We start from the raw sequence: 26,693 nt of genomic DNA on the forward strand, positions 1-26,693 counted from the left end.
TTTTTAAATTGACATGTAATTCATGTACTGTAAAATTCATCCCTCTAAAGCATGTGCAGTCCAGTGATTTTAGAATTGATCTATTCACAAGGCTGTGCAGCCATCACCATGTAAGTAATCATTTAATGCAGGGTAATCCAGAGAATGTGGATTTGGGATATCTGTCTTGATACATTAACTTTTAGTTTTTGGAAGACAGAGTCGATCTTTCTTGTCATTTAGCCAGTGTTTCTGTGGAGTTTAGATGGAGAGAAATAACGATGTTATTTTTTTTTAAATGTCATCTATATCATTTAAGCTTTATTTTACTTATGATCCTTTTCAATATAGAATTATTTTACCCTTAAAGTATATGTATATTAATCCCAGTGTATGTATTTCCTCCTTAGAACTGTGTTTTTCCCTTGCTATCAAGCTACTCTGAGACTAGATCTTGATGGAAGATAGGAATCGGTTCTTTGTTAGAATACCAGATTTATAAACTTTGTTGCCCTCACCTGTTACTGGTGATCATTGCTGAAGTTGCAGCCACTGGTTCAGCTGTCTTTTGCTAAGCTTTAATCAAAGATTGTGATCATATTTCATACCTTGCTATAATTAGTGTTTAATTATTATTCACTAGTATTTCACAGTGTTTCAAAATGTTTGACGGTGCAATCTCACCATTTTAATTCTTCCCATGTATTTTTTTTTTTTTTTCAGTACTCTGTGCAAAAAACTTGGTGAAAAAGGATTTTTTCCGTAAGTAAATTAACTTTAAATCTTGTATATTGTATGTAGATTTTTTTGCAAAGCATTTTCAGAATTGTCTGGTTTAGGGATTTCTCTGTTCAGAAATATACTTATTGTTTTATGAATTCTTTGATGGAGCCTTTTGGCGTCACATTTCTTACAGAGGATTTTGTGCTCCTTAGCCCCTTTCCCTTTATCCACTGAGGCCCCCAGCGTGTTTGTGTGAAATGTGTGTGTGTAACGTATACTGAAGGTGTGCATACTACTAGGTTTCTAGAAGAGATTTGAGAGTATTTTTTAAACACTTTCCCCCTAACATTTTGTAGAAATTTTACCCATGCATTCAGGAGTTATTGGAAGGCAGTGAAGTCATTCAGTCTGCTTGGAATTTCCAGAGTGTAGGAAAGAAAGCTCTGCCTCATTTGACCATAGAAGCTCCTAATGTCTCAGGCTCCAAAAAAGACATTTAGTTACTGTGTTTGCAGTTTCTTTGTCAGTCAGTTGTGATATTTTTTTGTGGCTTTATTTAGGATTAAGTTCTGTGAGGGAGGATTGGGAAGTACCCCTCACACATATTTAAAATCTTTACCCTATAATATTAGACTTCACATTGGCTTTAAATTTTTGAGTAAAAATCATATAATTTGTTTGTTAAAAAAAAAAAGTCTAAGCCAGCAAAATTTGATAGACAAAATATTTGAAATTAGAAATAGAGAAGTTCATTAGATTTTTAAAGTTCAGATCCTACCAGCCAGCAAAAACTGGCTATATGCTAATTAATATATGACTTAGTTAATTTTCAAGGTTTGATTAAAAGAAGTAATAAGCTTTTGATCTATTTTAAATCATATTTAATTCATTCCCCTTAAAATTTTAATTACTTCAGTCTTCCTAGAAGAGCACCTTAAAGTTTATAAAATAACATTAACTGTGTAAATTATGGTATGCTTATATGGTAGAGCAGTTAAACAGGATAATTTGGGACATGGTTAAGTAGTTTCCATTTATGTACCATATTCTTTTTACCCTACAGCATGTTGCAGGAGGGGGGCCAGTGACTCTCTCCTTGCTGCCCCAGTTAGTGTTACCTTCACAGTGGCTACTGAACTATCCCCCTCTTCCCTGTTGCCGATGATCTAAACTGATGTGTACCCCTTTGACCTTCCTCTAGGTTGATCCGAAGTAGGATTTATCCTAGTGGGACTTCAGAGTGCCCAGTAGGATTGGCTAGGCAGGTGACACGGAGAAGAGGGAGTGAAGTAAGGCATTGTCTACCCACCCCCACTTCCAGGACAACTGTTCTGGTTTTAAAGACAACATCTTCAGTTTTGTCTCCTTACCTTCCTTCCCAAATTCTTTTCCTTCCTCTGGAGTCCCAAGACACACCTTCTCCAATAAAGCATCAGATATCTTTGTCTCAGTCTTCCTAGGAAATCTAGAGAAATCTTATTCTAAGTCTTTGTAAGCCCCTGAGAGTCTGTTATTATCAATTACATGATCTTTATCTGTTCATAAGTTGTATGTGAAAAAAAAGAAGGAAATCTTTCCCCTTTTTATTGGTGTAAGCAGTAAAAATTGATAAAAATTCTTGAGTTGTGAGGATGCTTCAGGGATAAGAAAACTAGAGGAAACTGTGATTATCTTTGAAACCCAGGTTGGAAGAAACACTTGATGGTCTGGTGGGAAAACAGGAAACCCGTTTGTGCGGCCTTCAGGAGAGACTCAGCTGGGGACGGAGCACCCCAGGTTCACGCTGGGAGGGTCCTCCCTCTATGACAGATACATTTATTTTTGATGTGTTGATATGTTGAGGGTTGCCCATATCAATTTCAAAGAAAGAGTTGAATGATAGTTCCTAAATCTCTCAATTAAATTTGAGTGAGAGTGTGTTTATATTGATCAGAATGCTGTTATCATTGATACTGCAATATAGTTCTTTTTGCTTGTAGATCAATTTAAGTCATGTGGAATGAAAAGTGTAAATTTGAATATGAAGCATGACTATAGGCCGACATTATATATATTTAACTATAGGAAGAAATGCACTGCCGTGTGTTGTCTTTTGTAGAGTAATTTGTATAATTTGAGATAATACTACCTTTACTTTGAGATAATCTTTTCTGAGAAAAGTTTTGCTAACTCATCTTCGGGAACTATTTTCAAGCTTACTGGCTTTTAAAAATATTACACCCCCGCTTCCCCCCAAATTTTGGCAGAAAAAAATTTCAAACACATAGGAACATGTAAAGAATTTTACAATGAATATCCATCATCCACATTCTGTCATTAACTTCATCACATATCTATCCATTTATCCATTGTGTTCTTTAATAGTATCTGTTGTTATTGTCTTTTTTCCTCTTTTTTTATTGGAGGATAATTGCTTTAATATTGTTTTGTCCTCTACATGTATACAATGGAATATTAAAATCACTCAGTCGTGTCTGACTCTTTGTGACCCCATGGATACACCTGTTCTCTGTCCATGGAATTCTCCAGGCAAGAATACTGGAGTGGGTTAGCCATTCCCTTCTCCAGGGGGATGGAATATTACTCAGCTACAAAAAAGAATATATTCATTTTGTTTTTAAAAGAATGTTTTTATTAGTGTCAAGTTCTTTTTGTCTTTTATGCAACATTTAAATAAAATCTTTGTGTGTAAGATACTTTGTTAAGGTGCTGTGTAGGGCCAAATGGAAGTCATTGAGCTTGAGCATGTTTGGTTGAATGTTTTTTCTTCCCCCACCCCAATCAAAAACAGCTTTATTTTATCTGCTAAGTAACTCACTTTTAAGTGGAAATTTTTGTCTCATTATTTGAAGCTCATTAAGTGCATTACTGTAGTGAGGAAGTTCCTGAGTTTTAGCTATTTTATATGACTCAAATGATGGGGAGAATTGAGAAATTTTTTTAAAATATAGAAAATAGCCACTTTATATTTACCAGTAGAGGTCTCACTAACTTGTGAAAACTTTATCTTCCGACTGCATTAGGGGAACTTGACTCTCATGTTAAATTCTTGTAGGATAATATAATCAGGTAAGTTGAAACCCAGGTATTTTTTTGTTAGGGAGAAGAGCTTGTATTTTGTATTATATAACAGAAAGGAACATAGGAAGATGAGATTCAGACTTTCATACTTAAATAAGGATCTAGAAGCCACACCTACTGACTTATGTGTGAAAAAGTTGTTTTTCTCAGTCTTGATTCTTTAACTAGTTAAGGGCCATCTAAAGGGAAAGCTAGAAATGTGATTTTTAAAATTTTGTTTTTACTTAGAGACTTATATGTTTATTTGTTTAGATAGTAGAATCAAAAGAACCAGATAAAATGGATTATAAAAATTAATATTATTGCAAGTAGAGGGGAAAGTATTCTTCCATTAGACGCATTTACAAAAGCTTAGGTTTTATTGAAATACTAATATGAATAGTGCTAAACTGCAAGAAATATATAGTTAAATAGATTGATACTCTCACTTGCCAAGGTTTTTCTTGAATACTTAATACTGCTAAATATTAGTCTTCTCTTATTTGAAGTTGCTAGATCACAGAATCATAGAATTGAGGAACTGGCTAGATGATTTATGTCTGGCCTTGAATATTGGCAGATTAATATCTTGACTTAAAAAATTAGCATAGTTATCAAGGTACAAAGTTTCTGCAATTATCAACACTTACCAGTATTTCATTTTAGTATTTTCAGCTGTCTCTGGGAAATCTGCGTTATCCCAGTATGTCTAACTCCTGAATTGTTGTTTTGGTCTCTAACATTTTGTTTAGTTCCACCTTCTTCCCCTGAATTTTAAAATTCTACTCATCCTACTGTGTGAAAGTTAGAACAGCTTCTCTGTGCCTTTAACCTTTCCTTCTCTGGATACCATTAGTAGACAGATGCGACAGTATTTTTATAGCAATGCTCAAAAATCTAAAACAGCTCCCCGTTTTCTATTTAAGTCATTTCAAGCCTTTATTTTCTGACTTTTAAGCCTTTCTTACTAATCAGTCTAATCTCTCCAACGGTATTTACTTTTTACACTTCAGCAAAAGGCTTTTATTAGATTGCTCAAAGCCCTTCAAGTATTGTTATACCCCGCTTGGTGCTCCTTTTGTTTGTTCTTTAAACCCCAGAGGAATCCCATGCCCTCAAAATGGGCTGTAGGTTGGGGAGCCTTTCTCTACTGTTCAGACTCAGGTGGTTCTGCTTTTCCGAGCTCTTGTACTCAACTGTTGAACCAGGGAGCAAATGAGAGGTATGATACAGTGTAAAGAGCATAAAGTTACGAACCAGACTGTGTGCCTGGGTGTAAGAGTCTACACTTCAGACCCTGGCTCTCCACCTCCTACTGTGTGACCTTAGGCTAGTTAATTAACCCCTTTGTGCCTCAGTTTCCTCATCAGTAAAATAGAGATAGTAGTAGTATTCACTCCATAGAATGATTTTGAAGATTAAGAGGTTTAATATACATAAAGCATTTAGAATAGTGCCTGACATGGTATTATAAGTGTTTTCTTTATAATCAGTATGGTCAAAAACTTGCTTATTCTTGGGGTTTTTTGTTTTGTTTATAATGTATAGTGTTTTAATATTCTCAGATAGGAAGCTCTTTTAAGGCAGGGTGTTAAATTTTTTGTTTCAGTTTGTCATAACTCATGGTAGTTATTCAGTAAAAAACTTTATGGCTAATTTGATTTCTTGGTAGCCTGTGTTCCCGTGTCAAAACTTCAGTAAGCTCTTTCTGTAACTGAGCTACTAAGGGAGACCTTGGGAAAGCTCTGAGAGAGCCAGGTATGCTTTAAGCATTCACCCCTCAGGGGTTAAAGGGCTGGTAAAGATGAATGAAGACTACATTGTAAGATAATCTCTAGACTGGTAGTTTAAGTGAGATTGTTCGAGACAGGAGCAAGAAAAAAAAATGTAGGTTTGATACTTAATGTAGAATTAGTTTTAATCTTAGTTTTAAAATGGACCACTTTTCATTTGTAGCTTAATGTTAAAGTTTTTATAAAGAATGGAATAAGTCTTTTGTAGCAAATGTTAGTCTTTATATAATTAATCTTCTTGTCAAAATATTCTTTAAACCCTCCCTTTTTTCCCCCCACCCCCCACAGGGCTTCCTGATCCATTTGCTAAGGTGGTGGTTGATGGATCTGGGCAATGCCATTCTACAGATACTGTGAAGAATACACTCGATCCAAAATGGAATCAGCATTATGACCTGTAGGTTTAAATGGTTTATTTGAAATAAAAACATAGACTCAATATTATTTGATATAGTCTTTGAAAAGAATCACTGAATATGATCTGAGTTTGATCATGGTGTAATTTGATTGTCACAGAGGGATGCGAAACCTTGTGTGAAGATGTGGGGTCCTTAATAAGCCTATGAAGAACGAGACGTGTGCACAGTAAAGTGCAGCCCCCCCTTCAGTCACATAGAGCATTAATTCACTTTAGGTCAGTTTGTTCAGCTGCCAAGTCATGTCCGAATCTTTGCAACCCCATGGACTGCACCATGCCAGGCTTCCCTGTCCCTTTGCATCTCCTGAAATTTGCCCAAGTTCATGTCCATTACATTGGCAATGCCATCCAATCATCTCATCTTCTGTCATCCTCTTCTCCTTCTGCCTTCAATCTTTCCCAGCATCAGGGTCTTTTCCAGTGAGTTGGCTGTTTGCATCAGGTGCCCAAAGTATTGGAGCTTCAGCTTCAGCATCAGTTCTTCTGAGTATTTAGGGTTGATTTCCTTTAAGATTGACTGGTTTGATCTGGTTAGGTCAGTTATAAATATAAAATCAGAAATCATCATTGGAGTACACACACAGGCATTCTCTTTGTTTCTTATATGGATGATTTCTTCTAAAATCTATTTTAATCATAGTAACATATGTACCGTTTTTTAAAAGGCAGATGATACTGTAGGGCTTTTAATGGGAAAATTCTTATTCCTGATTCTAATTCTCAAGGTAACTGTTTTCAATAACTTTGGCCGTTGTAGAATTTTCTACATTTAGGTATCGTGCTTATTTATAGCATTTAATGTAAATATATGTTTATTTAGTATTAGGTATTATTTAAAATTTTTTTTACCATATAAGATCATTTAGCTCTTACAGCTGATCTCTCTCATCCCATTCCTACAGCATCCATATGCCCCTTTCCTTCTCCCAGCCCTCCTATATATAGTTATTTGAACCTTCTTGTTTAAATCATATTGTTCTTTGTTTATGCTATTATCATGTAAAATATTCATGACTGAGTCATGTGGTGTGCAATGATTGTATTTTCTTTCTGGACACCTTTTTATTTTTATGAAATTAATAGCTGTCTAACTTTACCATTTGTTTAGTTTTCCATCTGTCTCATTGAGCACTTCACAGACTCTCTCTCCTACAGTGTATTTGAAATACAGTGCTCAGTGTTTACTGTGATTTTAATCTGGATACTTAGACTCTTCAGTCACAGGAAACTTTTCTGTTTGTTTAATGATCTATAGATAATTCCCTCTCCTCCATTGTATTTCTTTTTCCTCTTCTGGAACTCCTATTATTTGGATGGTACCTCTCCTGAATTGATTATCATTTAGTTGTCCTGTCTTTTTTCTCCCATATTAAAAAAAAGTGATAATAAAAATGTTTGCTTCTAGTAAAAAAATTAAAGTCCACATCAAAATATTTGGGCTGTTTTTTCAAGCATTCCTATTTAATATAATTTCTGCTCTCCAGTTTTTAATTTCCAATATCATTTTGCTTTCTCATTGTTTCTTTTTCATAACTTACTCTTACTTCCTGGAAGCAGTATCTTCTTTAATGAGAGAAGTTTTATAATTGTAGTTTTTTTCTTTTGTGTAACCTCTCTCTGCTCAGGTTTCCTTTTTTTCTTTTCTGTTAGTTTGATTTGGGTTCCTGTCTTTTTATATTCAAGGAGAGGCACTTAAATATTGATTGGAAACTATCTGCCCATGGATAGTGCTGGCCTGCTTGGTAGGGTAGTCAGGAGTAACTGACATTTTCTGCACAGAATTCTTCCTTCTCCTTCCTGGGGGCTATATTCTTGATCTGAAAGGGTTCTTGGATCTGAAAGACTTAAGGATGCTAGGAGGTCTCTCCATTCACTAGATTAATCCCTTCTCTGAATACCCTGTTTTTATTACAGAATTTCACCTCCTCCCTCAGCTGTGCCTACTGTCTCTGAGTGCTGCTATGGTTGAGGATGAACTGGGTTGGGGAAGGGATTCAGGAAGTCTTTCCATCCCTTTTATTTATTTACTTTTTTAAATTGACTTGTTGATTTAACTTTCCATTCCTTTTAAACACTTTTCGCTACTCCTTCTGTTTCAACCTCGTCATCACCATTGGAGTATATTAGGCTTACCATTTGGGAATATTTCAGGGATTGGTGACAATAATCTTGTTTCAGGGAGTCTCAGAGGGAGACAGTCATTCAAGGATACAGGCTGACAGAAACTTTCCTGTTTTTTGTATATGTTCCCAGGGTCTCTCTGGGCTTTGATATCCAGCCTTCCAACAGGATGCTTAAGCCAGTGGATGGGTAGGCTTTAAGGCCTCAAGGAACCAGTATTTTAGCATACCTGTGTATCAGGCTTGCCAGCTGGGACACTGACTTTAGTGTGATTTTTTTTTTTTTTTTAATATTTGGTCTGGGGTGATTTATCTTGTTAATACTTGATTCTGATTCTAGAATTTTTAAATGTCATGGAGGTACATAGTTACCGAATAAGCTCTGTTTAGGTTTATTTGAAAATTGATACACGTGTACTGAATGATATTTTAGTCTAGATTTTTTCATTTGCAAGCCGTAGAAATGAAATTCACATTGGCTTCATTTTTGAAAAGTGTTGCCTTACATAATGAAACATATACACACTGATATGTACAAAATAGATACTCAACAGGGACCTATTGTAATAACCTACATGGGAAAAGAATGAGTATATGTATAACTGATTCACTTTGATGTGCATCTGAAACCAACACAACAGTGTAAATATACTCCAGTATAAAGTAAAAAATGTAAAAGTATTAGCTTACGTAATTAAAAGGAGGGTAGGCATGCTTTAACACAGCTGGATCCAAGGCCTCAAGTGTGCCTTTCATGTTACTCATTTAAAAGATTTAGTCCTTACTTAAGTGGTATAGGTTTTTTGTTTTTTTTTTTAATTTTTCTGATATTACTGCTTTACTGAATTACACTTTAAGGTCAAGGTTGCTGGACCAAAAATTTGACCTCTTAGAGTCATTGAAATTTAGGGTTCTACTGATACAATTATTTTATTGTATTTTCGCATGGGATGACACCATGTTAACAATTGGCTGTGGTAGAGCTTCTCCACACTTCCAGGTGTATGCACAGACAAGTGTAGTAACGCTTTTCCCTGCTCTGCTTGTCTGCAGGCAGTGAAGTGAAATCTGCAAGAGTCCTGCTCGCTCAAGGCCTGCATACAGGAAAGAAGCAGGGGAAAAGCGTTACAATCAGCTTTTGTTCTACAGCATTTTAAAACATAACAGGTATGTCAGATTTTTGGTCTGTCAGCCTTGACAATGCCCCTTGAAAATGAACTGAGTATTCGCTGAGGTAATAGGTCATGTCATTGAAATATATTTAAAATGTGACTGTGATAAAAGGTCTTCTAAGATTTTTGTTTTTGGGAAGAAATAATCATAAACTTCCATAGAGTTCTGTGACACTAGTTCCTAAAATAGTTTCTTTTATTAACAAAAATTGTTACTCAATCTGAAAGTGGCAAATGTGTTAAAGAATATATTAAAAATTCTTTTTAGACTTTACTTTTGAGCTTTTTTTAAAAAAAAATTCAGTCCTGTGGATAGATTGAATTCAAACATATTTCGGGCTATCTAACCATATTCTAAACATTTGTGACTTTGGACTACAACAAAAAGGAAAGAAAACTTAGAAAACTTTTATATTAACTACTCATAGTTACCAAGTTACTCATGCAGTCATTTTGTTTTTTTTTTAGGTATATTGGAAAGTCTGATTCAGTTACGATCAGTGTATGGAATCACAAGAAGATCCATAAAAAACAAGGTGCTGGATTTCTTGGTTGTGTTCGTCTTCTTTCCAATGCCATCAACCGCCTCAAAGACACTGGTTGTAAGTAGATGACGAGTGCTCTTAAAAATTTAAATATACAAATTTAAATATATATACGTATATCTATATTTTGATGGGGGAGGCAGAGGTCCGAAACCTGACTTCCCCTGTATATCTGAAACATTGATAAAAATTCCTGGTCTGAATTTATTTTGTTGACTTTTTCAAAAGAAATGAAACATGTTAAGAATTCAGTTATGAGTGCCGTAATCAAAGTAAAACCAACATGCAGTGGTTGACATTGTTCCTTACTGTAACTGGTCAGGCCAGTGTTGTGTCTGTTATTATAGATGAGACACGAGAGAAGAAGTGAGTTGCTTCTAAATGATTAGTACCAGAACTGACTCAAACCCTTTTGTTAGTTTATAGTTGCCCTCTTATTAATATTTATGTTGTGTGTGGGGGCAGGGGTTATTTGAAATGGTTAGATAAAAATATGACAACAACTAGTATTTTTGGACTCTTATGTGCCAGGTACTGTGCTGAGAGTTTTACATAACTATCTGATTTAATCCTTAATATATGGTATAATTATAGTACTATAATTATACCTGAAAAAAATCAAGCTTTAGGGATAAATTACTTAAGAACCAAACTATTAAGCGGCAAGCTAAGATTTAGACTAAAGTGTTTCGAAATTTTTGGAGAAAAATAACTGCTTGTTGGCATCATGTATTATGTTTCTTGAAATCTAAGTTTGTCAAAACTTCCATTGAGACATTATATTAATATTATGTGTGCAGTTAAAATTTTGAACATTTGTTTCATCATTAAACCTTAAAAGTTCTTGAAATGATTGGTCCAATTTCCAATGGATTGTAGAAATTTACTCTTACTCTATAGATGTTAGAATCTCTGATACCAACTTACTTTTTTTCCTTTTGTTGTTGATTTGAAATAGATCAGAGGTTGGATCTATGCAAACTTGGGCCAAATGACAATGACACAGTTAGAGGACAGATAGTAGGTAAGTGTGGCACTGAAAATTATATGAATTTTGGTTTCATTTAAGCTGACCTAAACTCTAAGTCTGACACGACTAAGCAACTTAACTTAGCACAGCAAACTCTGAATACATTTTAAATCAAAGTACTATAACTGTAGCTTTTGTAGGTTCATTGTACTGGCAAGAATTAAATAAGTCATGTAAAATTATTTGAATACTGGATCCAGAGTCCAGGCCAACTTAATTTTTTAAAAAAGGAACAAAATATAAATAATGTAAAAAATATGCTCCTAATGTGAACAACTATTGATCCTTTAGGAAGGAATTTTTTAAAAATATACAAATACAGTAAAACTTTGAGATAAATCAAGATCTTCTCAAACTAGTTTTTGAGTAAGAAAAGCCAGTTTAATACTTTATGGTTTAAAAATAATTTTTACTAACTGAAAAAAATAGGATGAGAAATAGCAGTATAGCACTGATAGGAGAAAGGGAAAATTGTTCTGTTACTCATAGGCACTTATTGGACTAGTGAGGTTATCTTGAATTGACCCTGTTATATAAAATTTCCTGAGAAATTAAGATAAGAAATCTTATCTTAAGAATTGATAGATTGAGATTGATCAAGATACCTAGAATAGTATAGGACACTGAGATGGGCTCCTTTGAAACTTCTTTAAAAAGAAATATGCAATTGAAATCTTACCATTTGATTATAGAGCAGAGTTTAGAATAAAATGATTGCATTGTATGTGGGACTTCCCTGGCGGTCCAGTGGTTAAGATTCCGTGGTTCCAACGCAGGGGCATGGGTTCAGTCCCTGGTTGGGAAACTTAAGATCCCACATGCTCTATGGCACAGCCAAAATATATTTAAAAAAAAAATTGCATTATATTGCGTTATATGAACCTGTTAGAGAGGTTTTAGTTACAGAAAGTACTTGAAAGACTTAAATTTAGAAGGCAATGAATTAGGTTCATGGTTAGGGAGTTGCCAGAGCCCACTCCAGTACTCTTGTCTGGAAAATCCCATGGACGGAGGAGCCTGGTAGGCTGCAGCCCATGGGATCTCGAAGAGTCGGACACACTGAGCGACTTGACTTTCACTTTTCCCTTTCATGCATTGAAGAAGGAAATGGCAACCCACTCCAGTGTTCTTGCCTGGAGAATCCCAGGGACGGTGGAGCCTGGTGGGCTGCTGTCTCTGGGGTTGCACAGAGTCGGACACGACTGAAGCGACTTAGCAGCAGTAGCAGCAGAGTAGCATCATAACAAAAGCCCTATTGTGGGTATCAGGGAAGTATCTAAACTACAGTATTATTCATAATTCCTGTCATTCTTAGATTGAAAAGGAAGTTAAAAACTCAAAAATGTGAAATACATGAATATACCTTTCATTGTATTGTATTTCAAGTGCTCTCGTGGACTTTACTCTTGCCTGGAGTCTCCCATGGACGGAGGAGCCTGGTGGGCTGCAGTCCATGGGGTCTCTAAGAGTCGGAGACGACTGAGTGATTTCACTTTCATGCATCGGAGAAGGAAGTGGCAGCCCACTCCAGTGTTCTTGCCTGGAGAATTCCAGGGACAGGGGATCCTGGTAGGCTGCCATCTATGGAGTCTCACAGAGTCGGACACCACTGAAGTGACTTAGCAGCAGCAGCAGCATGGACTTGTGTTGCCCCATTATGATAGGAAGAAAAGGAGTTCATGGACTCTCCTCCATGAACATGATAAAAGCAGACGCTTTACCGTTTGAGCCGCCAGGGAAGTCATGATAAAAGGTAGAAAACGTTAAAGGGGAAAATCTCATGGACAAAGAAATTGCAGAGTTTAGTAGAAACTAGAGTTCATTCTTAACTATTAAAATAAGCTAATAAGCCAGCTATCTTTTAAAAAGCAGTATTGTAAATTGCAGTAATTCTTTCTAGTTCTGTGACTCTTGGTGATGTTTCTGTTGTTTAATAGTGAGCCTTCAGTCCAGAGACCGAATAGGCACAGGAGGACAAGTGGTGGACTGCAGTCGTTTGTTTGATAATGACTTACCAGATGGGTAAGCTAAATTCATTGGTGATAGCCTTAAAATAATGAGCAGTAAGTTGGTGTTTACACTTTAGAAATTTGCTGATCAATTCTAGAGTCCTGGTTTTCCTTGTACTTAGAAAATTAGTGAGGAATCTTATTACAACAGATTCATAAAGTAAGATATGAATTAATTATGAACAAATTAGATATGTTACATTTGTTTTACTTAAGAGTTTTGACTGGGAATATTATGTATTCAAAACAAAAGCTTTTTTGTTTGATTAAATTATTTAAAACATGGCATATACATACTGAATGAGACATTGCTCTATTTAAAGGGATGGTATACAGAATTTGTGTAATAGTAATTACAATAACATAGTAACATTTATTGAGCCTACAAGTGTTAGCACTTTATATCATTTATCATTACATGATATGCATAATATTTAATTCTCATAGCATGTGATTCTGGAGTTAGACCATTAGGGTTTCAATCCTTACCCTTCTGTTTACCAGCTTTATAAGTTTAATCCATTTATTTGGCTTTTGTGAACTTTGGTTTATATTGCAGATAATGATGGTAGTGCACATGCCTTAAATACTTGTGAGGATGAAATGGAATCATTCATGTAGAGCGCTTAGCACAATGTCTCACATATAGCAAGTGCTTAATAAATAATTAGCTGTTACTACTACCATTACTACTGTACCACCCTCATGCATTTTACAGGCTTAAGGAACTGAGACTCAGAGAAGATATGTATTTTGCCAAAGGCCACATAAAAATGGCAGACTGGAACTCAGATTTAAGTCTTGATTCGAAGTTTATGCTTTTATCATTGTTCTCTATTTTTGTTTGATACTAGTTCTGAAATCTTACCATTTTATTTTTAATTTTCAAAGTATTTTTAATTAACTTCAGTGAGGTATAGTTTACATGTATAATAAGTTATATCCATTTAAAATGTATAATTGATTTAAATTTTGATTTAAGTTATTTTCACATGAAATTTCAAATCCAGGCTATGATGTTTACTCATTTTGTGTGAACTGTTAAAAATTGCTATAATTTAAGTCTGTTTATAGGTCATTTTAGACTCTTGATGTACCTGTTAATTTTTATGGATGTGAGGTAAATTATGGTACTTTTGAGGGAGAAGTTTAGGATGAAATAACTAATCAATATTGAGAGGTTACAAAAGTGTAAGGCTAATTATTCTAAATTTGCTCCACATCATTGTACTGTAATTGTAATCACGGAGGGGAGAAACTTGCAAGTGCCTTTTTATTTTCTATTTTTTTGCCAGCGGCTTGTGGCATATTAACATTACTGTAGTCACTTACCTAATTTTTTTGTTATATTAATAAGATTGAAGAAGTAAAATTTTTGCTTTTTAAAAATTTAGTTTGATAAATAGCAAATGTTGGTGAAGTTACGGAGAGAAAGGAACCCTTGTATGGCATAGATGGGAGTGTAAATTGGTACAGCCATTATAGAAAATGGTATGGAGGTTCCTCAGAGAGTTAAAAACGGAATTACCATATGATTCAGCTATTCCACTTCTGGGTATCTATCCTAAGAAAATGAAAATACTAATTCAAACAGGTATATGCATCCCTTTGTTGGTTGCAGCATTATTTATTATAGATGAGATACGGAAGCAGCCTAAGTGTGTCCATTAACAGAGACATGGATAAAGAAGATGCAGTGTATACACACACACACACACACACAAAATAGAATATTGCTCAGCCATAAGAAAGGAATGAGATCTTGTCACTTCTAACAACACAGGTGGATCTAGAGAGTATTATGCTAAGTGAAATAAGTCAGAGAAAGACAAATACCATCTGATTTCACTTGTATGGGGAAACTGAAAAACAGAGCAAACAAACAAATGAAACAGACTCAGATACAAAGAACAAACTCTGTATTGCTTTGCCAGGGCAGGGAGAGGGAGGGGAATGGATGAAATAGGTGAAGAGGATTGGGAGGTAAAACTTCCAGTCATAAGTAAGTCATGGGGTGTGATGTACAGCATAAGGAATATGGTCCATGTTGTAGTAACTTTGGTTACAGAAGGTTACTAGACTTATCCTGGTGATCATTGTGTAGTGTATGGAGATGTTAAATCACTATGTTGAATGCCTGAAACTAATATAATGTTGTATGTCAGCTATACTTAAAATTTTTTTTTAATTCATAAATAACTTTTGATAGAAAATATGTAAGAGAAAATAAAAATATGAAGATTAAAAAATTAGTTTGGGTAGCCTAAATGTTTTGGAAAGATTTTTATATACATTTCTAGTTATATTTAATTTTTTAAAATTATGTGTAATTTTTATTTTTAGTATGGACTTTTTTCCCCTCCCACTAAATTCTGGAGAATTAGTATAATTATTAATAATTGAGCATTGTTTACATCATTGAAAAATTCTCAGTTTGGCTGATGGAAAATAGTCACTCCTCAGAATAAATATTTTAAAAGCTTCAGAATTCCAGAAGACATATTGTACAGTTGTAAAATAAGTTGAAACAATTTTTATATTCTGTGCATTTTTTCAATTTGTCATTGCTGATTCATAACAACAAATGTCTTGTGGCTTGCACCAAAACCACTCCATGTCTGGCTTCCTATTACTGCTTTATCTCTCAATATTTTTATTTAAGCTGGGAAGAAAGGCGAACTGCCTCTGGAAGAATCCAGTACCTAAACCACATAACAAGAACTACGCAGTGGGAACGCCCAACACGGTGAGAACATAAGAATCTCTTTCCAGAGTCTGCGCTATTCACCCTCCTGAAGTCACCCTCTGCTTGTATGTCAGCTTTATCAGATTTCTTTCCTTTGTGTAAAATGCTCTAGATCAGTAGATCTTACAGCAGATGCCTTTATTATTTTTAATAAAGATTGCTTAGCAGGTTATCCTGTTATTGTAGCTCCATGGCCTGTGATGGTATTTAGTAAATATTTATTAAATGAGCTAAATGAATACATTAAATAAGTCTTACTCCTGCGACTCTTAAATTTTTTGAGTCCATTATTGAAGGGCTGTAACAAAATATGTGTACAGGGATCACCATTTATTCAGTCTTGTCAAGGGGTGATTATAGTGTGTCCAGTAAGGTCTGTGACCAAGAGAAGAACCAGATGGTCTGAGACCATCTGGAGAGGCACTTGACTTAGAGTCGGGGGTAAGGGAATGGTAGAACTTGGAAAGGAAAACTCTGAAGGAGGAGAATCTCTGAACTAAAAATCCTGAAGCATGTGAAGATTTAGCCAAGTAAGGGGAAACATGATGAAAAGTGTTCAGGACAGTGGTAACAGCTATCATTGAATTTACTAAATTGTTGTATGCTCGGCTCTGTGCTATAACAATGAATAATGCAGAAAGGCCTTCCTGGAGCTTAATGTGTAAAGACAGGGGGATGCAAGGTAATTTTTGAAAGCTTCAAGGAAAGCTCTCTAAGGAACTGAAAGTGAATAGGATAAGTGGCTGGATTTCCTTTTTTACTTTTCAAAATAAGAAAAAAGTCTATTTGCCACCTGTACTTACTCAGTGCTTGCTTTGCTCCCCCTACTGTTTTTTTTCCCTCCCTGAACAGGAATGACCCCATAGAACATCGAATGCTTCTCATTAGCTATCAGTTCAGTTCAGTCGCTCAGTCGTGTCCGACTCTTTGCGACCCCATGAATCACAGCACGCCAGGCCTCCCTGTCCATCACCAACTCCCAGAGTTCACCCAAACTCACATCCATCAAGTTGGTGATGCCATCCAGCCATCTCATCCTCTGTCGTCCCCTTCTCCTCCTGCCCCCCAATCCCTCCCAGCATCAGGGTCTTTTCCAATGAGTCAACTGTTCACATGAGGTGGCCAAAGTATTGGAGTTTCAGCTTCAGCATCAGTCCTTCCAATGAACACCTAGGACTGATGTCCTTTAGGATGGACTGGTTGGATCTCCTTGCAGTCCAGGGGACTCTCAAGAGTCTTCTCCAACACCACAGTTCAAAAGCATCAATTCTTCGGTGCTCAGCTTTCTTCACAGTTCAACTCTCACATCCATACATGACCACTGGAAAACTTTTATTTTATTGGGATTAAATTGCTTAACTCATTGAGTCGCTCAGTCTTCTCTATTACACTGTGATTCTTGGATGAAAGCCTAGCTTATGTTGCCATTTAAAAAAATGCTTATTTGAGAGTTTATTTCTAGTATTAACCAGCCAAGGATTATATTGAAGTCAGAAGAATCTATTTTTATCATATCTCGGTGTAAATAAATGTGTGCTTGTGTCAGTGTTTTAGTGAAGTCCCTTTCTTCCTCATTTAACTGATAAAATTGACTTTAATTTTCACATGTATAAAGTTGATTGTAAATGTTAGTTTAAAAATTAACTCTTGATTATCCTCTTAATTTGGTTGACCTAGAAGAGACTGGAAGCTCTTTGAAGTGACAGACTATCTTCTTTCCTTTATTCATTCAGTATTTATTGAACTCCTTCTCTTAAATGTATGCTGAGTACTGTTCCAGGTACAGGAATATATACGGTGGGTAACTAGGCAGACTCTGTTCTCTCAATAAATATTCTAGTAGGAGAAGATGGGCAGAAACAGGGTTGCAGATGAGGAAAATACCAGAATTAACTGCTCTGCTGAGGAAGAAAGGTGATGTACTATCAGATGCCTGGGTGAGTAGATCTGACGGTCAGGAAGGACTTCTTAGAGGCAGCATTTAAGCTTAAACTGTGATTTGAATGACAAAAAAGAGTCTGGCCTAGAGAAAATAGGAGAAAAAATCATCCTAAATAGGAGGAAGGGCTGCTCTCTGGCACTGAAGGTAAAACAACCATGCAAGCTTGAGGAGGAGGAAGAGGGTTGGTGCGGCAGAGGCAGCATGGGAGAAGGATGGAAGTGCAAATCTGAGGTGGCCTGTAGCTGAGCCAAGTAGGGCTTTGGGCGCTCATACACACATCTGCAAATGTATGTAGATTTCATATAAAGTGTAATTAAGATCAATAAGGGCTTCCCTTATAGCTCAGATGGTAAAGAATCTGCCTACAGTGCAGGAGACCTGGGTTTGATTCCTGGGTCGGGAATATCCCCTGGAGGAGGAAATGGCAACCCACTCCAGTTTTCTTGCCTGGAGAATCCCAAGGACAGAGAAGCCTAGTGGGCTACAGTACATGGGGTCGCAACGAGTCAGACACGGCTAAGTGACTAAACCACCACCACCAAAGTGATTTTAATCTGTAATTGATAATCTGCTTATCACCTGGGTTTCTTTGGTGCTTTGAGACTTCTGGTTTGCTTTTATTTAGAGTTTCTTGAAGTTGTCATGTTTGTATTAATCATTCTCTTTTCTTGGAAGTGATTGTTACTGCAGTACACACATTGTCTATAAACTCTACTTGTGATATCTGAGTTGAGTAAGTTTTTATTTCCTTGTTACTTTTTGATAGACCGGCATCTGAATATTCTAGTCCCGGCAGACCTCTTAGCTGCTTTGTTGATGAGAACACTCCAATTAGTGGAACAAATGGTGCAACGTGTGGACAGTCTTCAGATCCCAGACTGGCAGAGAGAAGAGTCAGGTCACAACGACATAGAAATTACATGAGCAGGACACATTTACATACTCCTCCAGACCTACCGGAAGGCTATGGTATGACAACTACCAGAGGAAAAATAAAGTGTGTTTTACTGACTTAAGCTTGCTTAGAAAGCCAGAAAATCAGCCTTTAAAGTAGTTATTAATCTGGGTTTAGGAATTCTGCATGAAAATAAAAGTAAATGTAAAACCCCCCAACTCTGATAAGTCTCTGAAGTGATAGAAAACTAACAAGAGTCTGACTTTGGGTTAGTCATTTAACCTCAGCCTTTTTGCTCCTTTACAGTGAAATGAGGTGAACAATACCTCTCCTTTTCACAAAGGTTTTGTGAGGAGTGTATGAAACAGCGTGAGACTGCTTTGTACACAGGCACTGTAAAAAGTGGGATGCTGGTGTTCTTGATAATGGCAGTCTGAAGTCAGAACTGTAATGTAATTTTCTAAACATACATATTTAGAAATAACTTAAACAGCATGTTTGTGATGGTATTTATGTATTAGATTTGTACTGTCTATAGTTTGGGGTTATCTGAGTGATTGGGTTATTGTAAATGATTTAGTCACTTCTATGTTTGTGTAAAAATATAATCTTAGGTAATTTCCTAAATTTTAGAATTCCATGTGGGAGATAATATGAGTCTTCTTATAGCTGAGGACATGTGAACTCTTGTAGTATGAACTCAACTGGAGTCTCTTGTTAAAAACTTAACCAAGTTACTTACGCCCTTGCTCTTCTCACAACCTCTAGATAAACTACTGTGGGCTGGTCATGACACCTAGTGACCAACATGGGAATTGCCTGATCTAACTTATTTTTACTCTAGAATATTTTTAAAACTTAAATGCATCATTCTGACTTTATAAAGTATTTTAACTCTGTAATTTAAAAAAATTTTTTCCCCATTAATTATGCTAGGCCATACAGGTTAACTTAAAGCACAGTGATTAGCGCATGGAGCTTGGAAAACAGGCAGACCTGGGTTCAAATCCTGTCTTTGCTACATGTGTTAATAGTTGTTTGACTCTGGGTACATTATTTAACCTCTCTGAGCCTCCAGTTTTATCTTACATAAAAAGGGGGAAATATTAGTACCAACCATATAGATTTGTTGTAAGAAATAAATGAAATTTCATGAGAAGTTAAAATTAGTAAAATTTAGCAGTCATTATTAATGTTCAGACATTACAATCTAGTATTGCCTGCCATTACTCTTTGAGATTATATGGCAAGCAGCTTGGAGTGTGGGTAGTCATACTTTTATATTTGTGTGATTTCAGTTAAAAAATTTTTTTGTACAACTGAAACATAGGAGTAAAAAGTGAGTTCCGAGGCTGAAATTATTGCAGCTGTCATGCAGAACCAGTTTTAAACATTTTTGCATTTATAATTTTAAAAGTTTAAAGTTTAAATTGGTTTTCATTACAAGTTTGTGAACAAATGTATACTAATAAGTATTAGCAATAATTTTATTGTTTCATATGTTGGAATTTTTCATTAGATATTTTTTTTTTAAGTAGTTCTGTTGCTGAAAAGCATAAATAAGACCGAAAACCACCATTGAAGAAACCCCATTAGAGAAACCCTTGCACAGATTCCTTCTCTTTTCTGGCTTCCTCAGTCTCTTCCCAAAGGTTTTGACTTAATTTTACCTATGACTTTTTTCTCTCCAGTAGGCACACTTGCCTTTAGTCTTTCTCTTTCTGACTTGATTATTTTTCCATCGTTGCCTATTTTTGACTATAGGGTATCTCTCTCATATTTCATTGTTTTTGCTTTAGTCGGAGTCCAAGTGTAGACTTGAGACTACACTTCTCTCAGGGAAAGAAAAAAATACAAGTTTTTATATAAAATTATTTAAAAAGCATTCCCAGCCTGTTAACTCTTTGAAAGTTTCTACACATCCCCTGAGAATCTCCCCAGAGTTGGCTGGCCTCTTCCTTTGAGCCCTTCTGTTCCCCTTAGTCTCTACATTTAAGACAAACAAAAGATAATTTCATGTTTGTTTCATTTAATTATTGGTACTATGACAGTCTTGTTTTCTGTTTTCCATTGCAACATGTTTAATATTTGAGCCATATTTTAGATAGCTGGCCTGTGACCCTCAGCACCATTTATAAGATTGTTTCCAGGAGGAAATGTGTTCTGAGTTCAGAACAAGTAAGGCAATTCCTTTGTAATAAAATAGATTGGTAATTTGGAAATTTTACCTATTCATGTCCTAGTGTTCATAGCGTTTTTGATTTGGACATTCTGAATGTTTTTATCATTAGTGTTTCTTAATTTTACAGAACAGAGGACAACACAACAAGGTCAGGTGTATTTCTTACATACGCAGACTGGCGTGAGCACATGGCATGATCCAAGAGTGCCTAGGTAAGAACATGTTCTGAATACCCTTCATACCATTGAATATCCATTTCACTGAGGATTTATTTGGTTATTTAATCTTTAACTCCTTAAAATAGTAAAAGTTTGGCTCTTTCAGATCATCTTTTCAGTTTGACATTTAGTTGGAAGTTCTAACTTCTCTGCAAGCCTATCCACAAGCCTATCCCCGTGCCCTACCCACCGCCCCCCAACCAGTCCCTGGTTCCTCTCCCCTTCCCCCTTAAAAAAATCAAGGCAGAAACATGAGTCTTTTAAGAGTTTGAAAGATGACTTGGGGAAAACATGGAAACGTTAACAAAAACATTTTTCTTAAGGGTAGTAAATTGATATTTTTATTTCTGGTTAGGCTTTTTTTTTTTAAGGTTTATTTATTTTAGCTTTATGTAAGTATAATCAATCTTCAGGTTTTAAAGTAGAAGAGAAATAACCCAATTAAAAGAAATTAAATTTATTTTAAATGCCAAAACTTGTATATTTGAACTGCAGGCATTGTTGAATGCCAACCCCAAAATGTCAGCTATCTTTTAACTTCAAGAAGATGACATGACACAAAATCAATTCAGTAGTTGAACATAATTTCTAGTACATTTTAGTATCAAATAATGGATTTTAAGCCACTAGCTATTTGAATTATTTTCTAATGAACAGACGGAGGGTGCCAAGCAGTCCAGTTGAAGCTGCAAAAAAAGGCTGAGTTCTAAATGAGTTTCTAAATCAACTTTGTAAGCTGCACATATACCTTTATAAGATGAGGATATTTTATATATTAAATACAACATTCCTCTCTTTAAAAAATCCTATGGAGAGTCAGATCTTTTCCTGCATAAAGTTTGTACTCAGAGCTCTGTCAAGAGTCATGTTTTTAAATTAAAAACAGATTTGACTAGCTGATTTTGGATGGCTTTGATACTCTATTTATTTATAAATAAAGCTATTATAATGAAAATGTTTTACCTTTTTTTTTTTTGGCCTTACTTGGTGGCTTGTGGGATCTTAATTTCTCTACCAGGGATTGAACCTGTGCTCCAACAGTGAAAACTGCCTAATCGGCCAGGGAATTCCCAAAATGTTTTACTTGTGATAGAGCTTAATTAGAATCTTTTGAGAGTGGCAGCCAAGGAAATGTGTTATCATTAATGATTGTGTCAGGGTGGCCATTTCTGTGTGTTCATGATATAAGCTATTGATTTAAAAAAAAAATAGTGGAGAGGAAATTTTTGTTTTATTAATAAGCTCACTGAAAAAAATCCAAGTGCCTAATTTTTAGAAATAAGAGTTTTGTTACATAAGTTATTAAAAGAAGTGCTTTGGGTTTTGTTTATCAAGTTGAAGGTCAATATTGAACTTTTCTATAAAATTAAAGTCATTGTAAGGAAATGTTTAGAAGAAAAATGATTCTTAAAAAAACTAAATAATTTATAGTAGTGTGAAAGTTGATTTTGAGTTGCCTGTTGAAAGAGTAGTATGTTAAGCCGGCATCAGAAGTTGGAATTGAGAGAGATTCTGGCACCACAGTTGGCAATATGTTCTTATTCCTGAGAAAACAGTGGCAGTTTTTCATTAATTAGTAAGGGGTTTCTATAAGGATTTAAGAATATTTCATATTGAGTATTGAATGATAACTTTAAGAAATAATGCTCTGGATTATGTGTTTTCTTTAGTCTCTATACTCCAAAGTGTTATCTTAAACTATGTATCTTTTGTTTGGGGAGTTCCTTTAATAAATACGTCTTTTGTATGGAGGATCTTTTATCGAAGCAGACTGTAAATATTTAGATTCTATTAAAATATTATTACTAGTCAAAGACGTTTATAAAATAGTGTAACTCAGGCACTTTTAAGACTAGCTTTATTTAAAGATACCCAGTAAACTTAGATTTACCTGAGAAGTCGCATTTCAGAATGTTCTGTATTTCCCTTTAAAATAGTGATTAATGATGCTTTGTTGTTCACTCCGTGGCACACTGACCATGTAGTCTTGATACCATACCATCTTCCTTTAATCACGTCTCAGCGCCACGTAGTGTTTACAGTTTGCTGCTGCTTATCAATTCTTTAGAGTTCTTCCGTGTATGACTGTAAATCTATAAAATTCTGAATAAAATGATATAAGGTCAAATGTTGCATTATAGCAAAAGAATTATTCATTCTTTGATTGCAGTAATTACCTTTCATTTCTAAAAGTTCCATTAAAAAAAAACTATTCATTCTTAATCTCTAAGTGATAGTTTGTTTCTATAATTGTTCCCTTTTATTATTATTTTCTTACACTGCATATCATAGCTATTCTTTCTGATCTCTGATAGTACTTGGGGATCTAATTCCTTGGTTTTGTTTCTACTGACTCTCAGTCACCATGAATTCTTTTCTGAATGAAGTGTTTGGTGATCTTTGATTGTGAGTTTGATTTTAATTGGTTGGAGTTCTGTGAACCTAAAGTGAGAATTGAGGAATTTTTCCTGGAATCACTTCATCTTGCCTTTGAGTTCTCAGTGGGGAAGTTCCAGATTTCCTTTTCTAACCTTGCTGCTGGTCTGAGGCTGAGTTTACCAGTTAATCACTGCTCTCTGGCAGGCCCCCACTCTACCTGTCTGCCTCTCAGGTACCAGCTCCAGCTCAATTCACTTAAAAAAAAAAAAAATTGAGGAGGATTCTTGGAACTCTTCCCCTTGGCTCTTTTGAAGATTAGCAGTGTCTCAGAATAGTTTCTTCTTTCCAATATTTAGTTGTTCTGAAGCAGAAAAATCTCTGGGGCTTCTGTAAGCACAGGTCAGAAATCATTGTTCCAACAAATCTATGGGTGCCCATCATTGTATTTTCACTGTGGCCAAGAAGAGGTTATTTCAGGAAAACTTTTTTCTAGTTTAACTTTTAAAACATAATTTTGATGAGATTTGTCATTATATGTTTTGGCTATAGTTCAAATTTATATTAGATATGCTACTTTTATTTCATTCTTTCAGTTCAGTTCAGTTCAGTTGCTCAGTCGTGTCTGACTCTGTGACCCCCATGAATTGCAGCACGCCAGGCCTCCCTGTCCATCACCAACTCCCAGAGTTCACTCAAACTCAGTCCATCGAGTTGGTGATGCCATCCATCTCATCCTCTGTCGTCCCCTTTTCCTCCTGCCCCCAGTCCCTCCCAGCATCAGTCTTTTCCAATGAGTCAACTGTTCACATGAGGTGGCCAAAGTATTGGAGTTTCAGCTTTAGCATCATTTCTTCCAAAGAAATCCCAGGGCTGATCTCCTTCAGAATGGACGGGCTGGATCTCCTTGCAGTCCAAGGGACTCTCAAGAGTCTTCTCCAACACCACAGTTCAAAAGCATCAATTCTTCGGCGCTCAGCTTTCTTCACAGTCCAACTCTCACATCCATACATGACCACTGGAGAAACCATAGCCTTGACTAGACGAACCTTTGTTGGCAAAGTAATGTCTGCTTTTGAATATGCTATCTAGGTTGGTCATAACTTTCCTTCTAAGGAGTAAGCGTCTTTTAATTTCATGGCTGTAGTCACCATCTGCAGTGATTTTGGAGCCCCCAAAAATAAAGTCTGATACTGTTTCTACTGTTTCCCCATCTATTTCCCATGAAGTGATGGGACCAGATGCCATGATCTTAGTTTTCTGAATGTTGAGCTTCAAGCCAACTTTTTCACTCTCCACTTTCACTTTCATCAAGAGGCTTTTTAGTTCCTCTTCACATGCAGGAGACATGGTTCAGTCCCTGGGTCAGGAAGATCCCCTGGAGGAGGAAATGGCAACCCACTCCAGTATTCTTGCCTGGAGAATTCCATGGACAGAGGAGCCCGATGGGCTACAGTCAATGGGATCACAGAGTCAGACAAAACTGAGTGAGCGTTCATGTGGTATAACAACAGGGGTCTTTGCTCCATTAAAAATCTTTCGCTTCTTTTTACATAGCAGTAAATCTTAGAACATTCTTCCTAAGGTGTCTTAAACTGATTCTCCATTCACTAGCTTTATAGCTTTTAGAATTCAAAATGGAGCAGTTATCCTTTAAAACGTATGCTGTAGTTATTTTCAGGATCATAATTTTAATAACATGTCCAGTTTTGCTTTATTGAAGAGCTTAAAATTAATCATGGAATGAACATTTACACAGATTTTATGGCGTGGTAAAGAAATAATTGAAGGGAAATTTTAGAAAACATTTAATTCCTTATATCACTGACATTTGGAAAACAATGTTTTTTCAGACAAGTATTGAAGTACAGTTTATGTTGGCAAATGTTGTGATTGCTTTTAGATTAATTTAAAACCTGAATTACATTAAAACCCAGGAATGAACTCACTAAAAATGTAGGCTGTGTGATAAGTTTCTGAGCCATTTATGGATTGGGTTTTGAATAAGCAAGTTTGTTAAACCATTGGGAATTAAAGATTCCAGCTCAACGTCTCAAGTTTCTGAAACAATACATTTTCTCAGACTTCATGGAATTGTTCTGTGTCATTTACACTTGCTTGGCTCAGCAGGCCCAGCAGTGAGGTATTTTTTATTTTATATTTGTTTTTGCAGGGATCTTAGCAACATCAATTGTGAAGAGCTTGGTCCGTTGCCTCCTGGATGGGAGATCCGGAATACAGCAACAGGCAGAGTTTATTTCGTTGACCATAACAACAGAACAACACAGTTTACAGATCCTCGGCTCTCTGCTAACTTGCATTTAGTTTTAAAGTAAGTTTTTAAAATAATACATGTTAAGATATGAGTCTCAACAAAAGAAGACTGATGGATGCTTTTTGTAATAAATGTGATAGAATGGCTTCTCTCTTCAGTTATAAATTATTTCTGTTGAACATAATTTTATGGGTATACCAAATGTTACTCTCATGTTTGCATATTTTAATCCCAACTGTGCTTAAGTAGGAACCTGCCCTGAAATGTTAGGAGAAGGGTGTGTGTCAGAGGTTTGTCCCAGTACACCTGCAGAGACAGGCTGCTTTGTGGGGTAGGTGGAGTCCCTCTCCCCTCCACCCTGCAAGTGCCCTAGAACTAGCTCTAGGAAAGTTGAATCCATCCCAGAGGACTTTCTGCTGTCAGTTTTGTCCTTCAGCTTGAATCCTTTTTTCCCATTTGCAGGACCGAAACAGTCTCTCTCACAAATCTTTGTGAATGGGCTTGATATATCCTTTTTTTTTTTTTTTTAATTAAAATATAGTTGATTTATAATACTGTGTCAGTTTCAGGTGTATATCAGAGTGACCCAGTTATATGTATATATTTTTTCCAGATCATTTTCCATTATAGGTTATATAAGATATTGAATGTAGTTCCTTGTATTCTGCAGTAAATCCTTGTTGCTTATCTGTTTTATGTATAGCAGTTTATATCTGTTAATCCCATACTGCTCATTTACCCCTCCCCACCCTCCCTTTCTCCTTTGGTAACCATAAATTTGTGTCCTATGTCTGTCAGTCTGGTTTTGTTTTGTGTATAGATTCATGTATATTATTTTTTAGATTGCACGTATAACTGGTATCATATATAGTATTTGTCTTTCTCTCTGGCTTACTGCACTTAGTATGATATTCTCACGGTCCATCCATGTTGCTGCAAGTGGCGATATTTCATTCTTTTTTATGACTGAGTAATATTTCATTGTGCGTGAGTGAGAGTGTGTATGCTTGGGTTGCTTCCATGCCTTGGCTCTTGTAAATAGTGCTGCTATATACATTGGAGTGCATGTATCTTTTTGAATTTTCATGTTTTCCAGATACATGCCCAGGAGTGGGATTGCTAGATCATATGGTAGCTCCATTTTTAGTTTTTTTAGGACTCTCCATACTGTTTTTCATAGTAGCTACACCAGTTTACATTCCCACCAACA

General features: G+C 35.8%; 1 protein-coding gene across 2 annotated transcripts in view; it reads left to right on the forward strand.

The window, feature by feature from the left end:
* SMURF2 (SMAD specific E3 ubiquitin protein ligase 2) overlaps nucleotides 1-26,693 on the forward strand; it is a 114,301-nt gene that overhangs the window by 65,941 nt on the left and 21,667 nt on the right. Inside the window, exons 2-10 of one of the 2 annotated variants that reach the window (XM_086356919.1) lie at nucleotides 703-741; nucleotides 5,844-5,952; nucleotides 9,734-9,867; nucleotides 10,769-10,834; nucleotides 12,778-12,862; nucleotides 15,512-15,595; nucleotides 18,304-18,506; nucleotides 20,742-20,826; nucleotides 25,382-25,540. In XM_086356919.1, coding sequence (XP_086213045.1) covers nucleotides 703-741; nucleotides 5,844-5,952; nucleotides 9,734-9,867; nucleotides 10,769-10,834; nucleotides 12,778-12,862; nucleotides 15,512-15,595; nucleotides 18,304-18,506; nucleotides 20,742-20,826; nucleotides 25,382-25,540 — 964 coding nt within the window. Of the gene's footprint in view, nucleotides 1-702; nucleotides 742-5,843; nucleotides 5,953-9,146; nucleotides 9,261-9,733; nucleotides 9,868-10,768; nucleotides 10,835-12,777; nucleotides 12,863-15,511; nucleotides 15,596-18,303; nucleotides 18,507-20,741; nucleotides 20,827-25,381; nucleotides 25,541-26,693 lie in introns of those variants that run through there. The other variant, XM_086356920.1, reaches the window with a different exon arrangement.

Source organism: Bos grunniens, chromosome 19 (genome assembly GCF_055505025.1).
Source record: "Bos grunniens cultivar Pamir isolate PY7600 chromosome 19, Bosgru_T2T1.0, whole genome shotgun sequence".
In the NCBI taxonomy this organism is placed as follows: domain Eukaryota; kingdom Metazoa; phylum Chordata; class Mammalia; order Artiodactyla; family Bovidae; genus Bos; species Bos grunniens.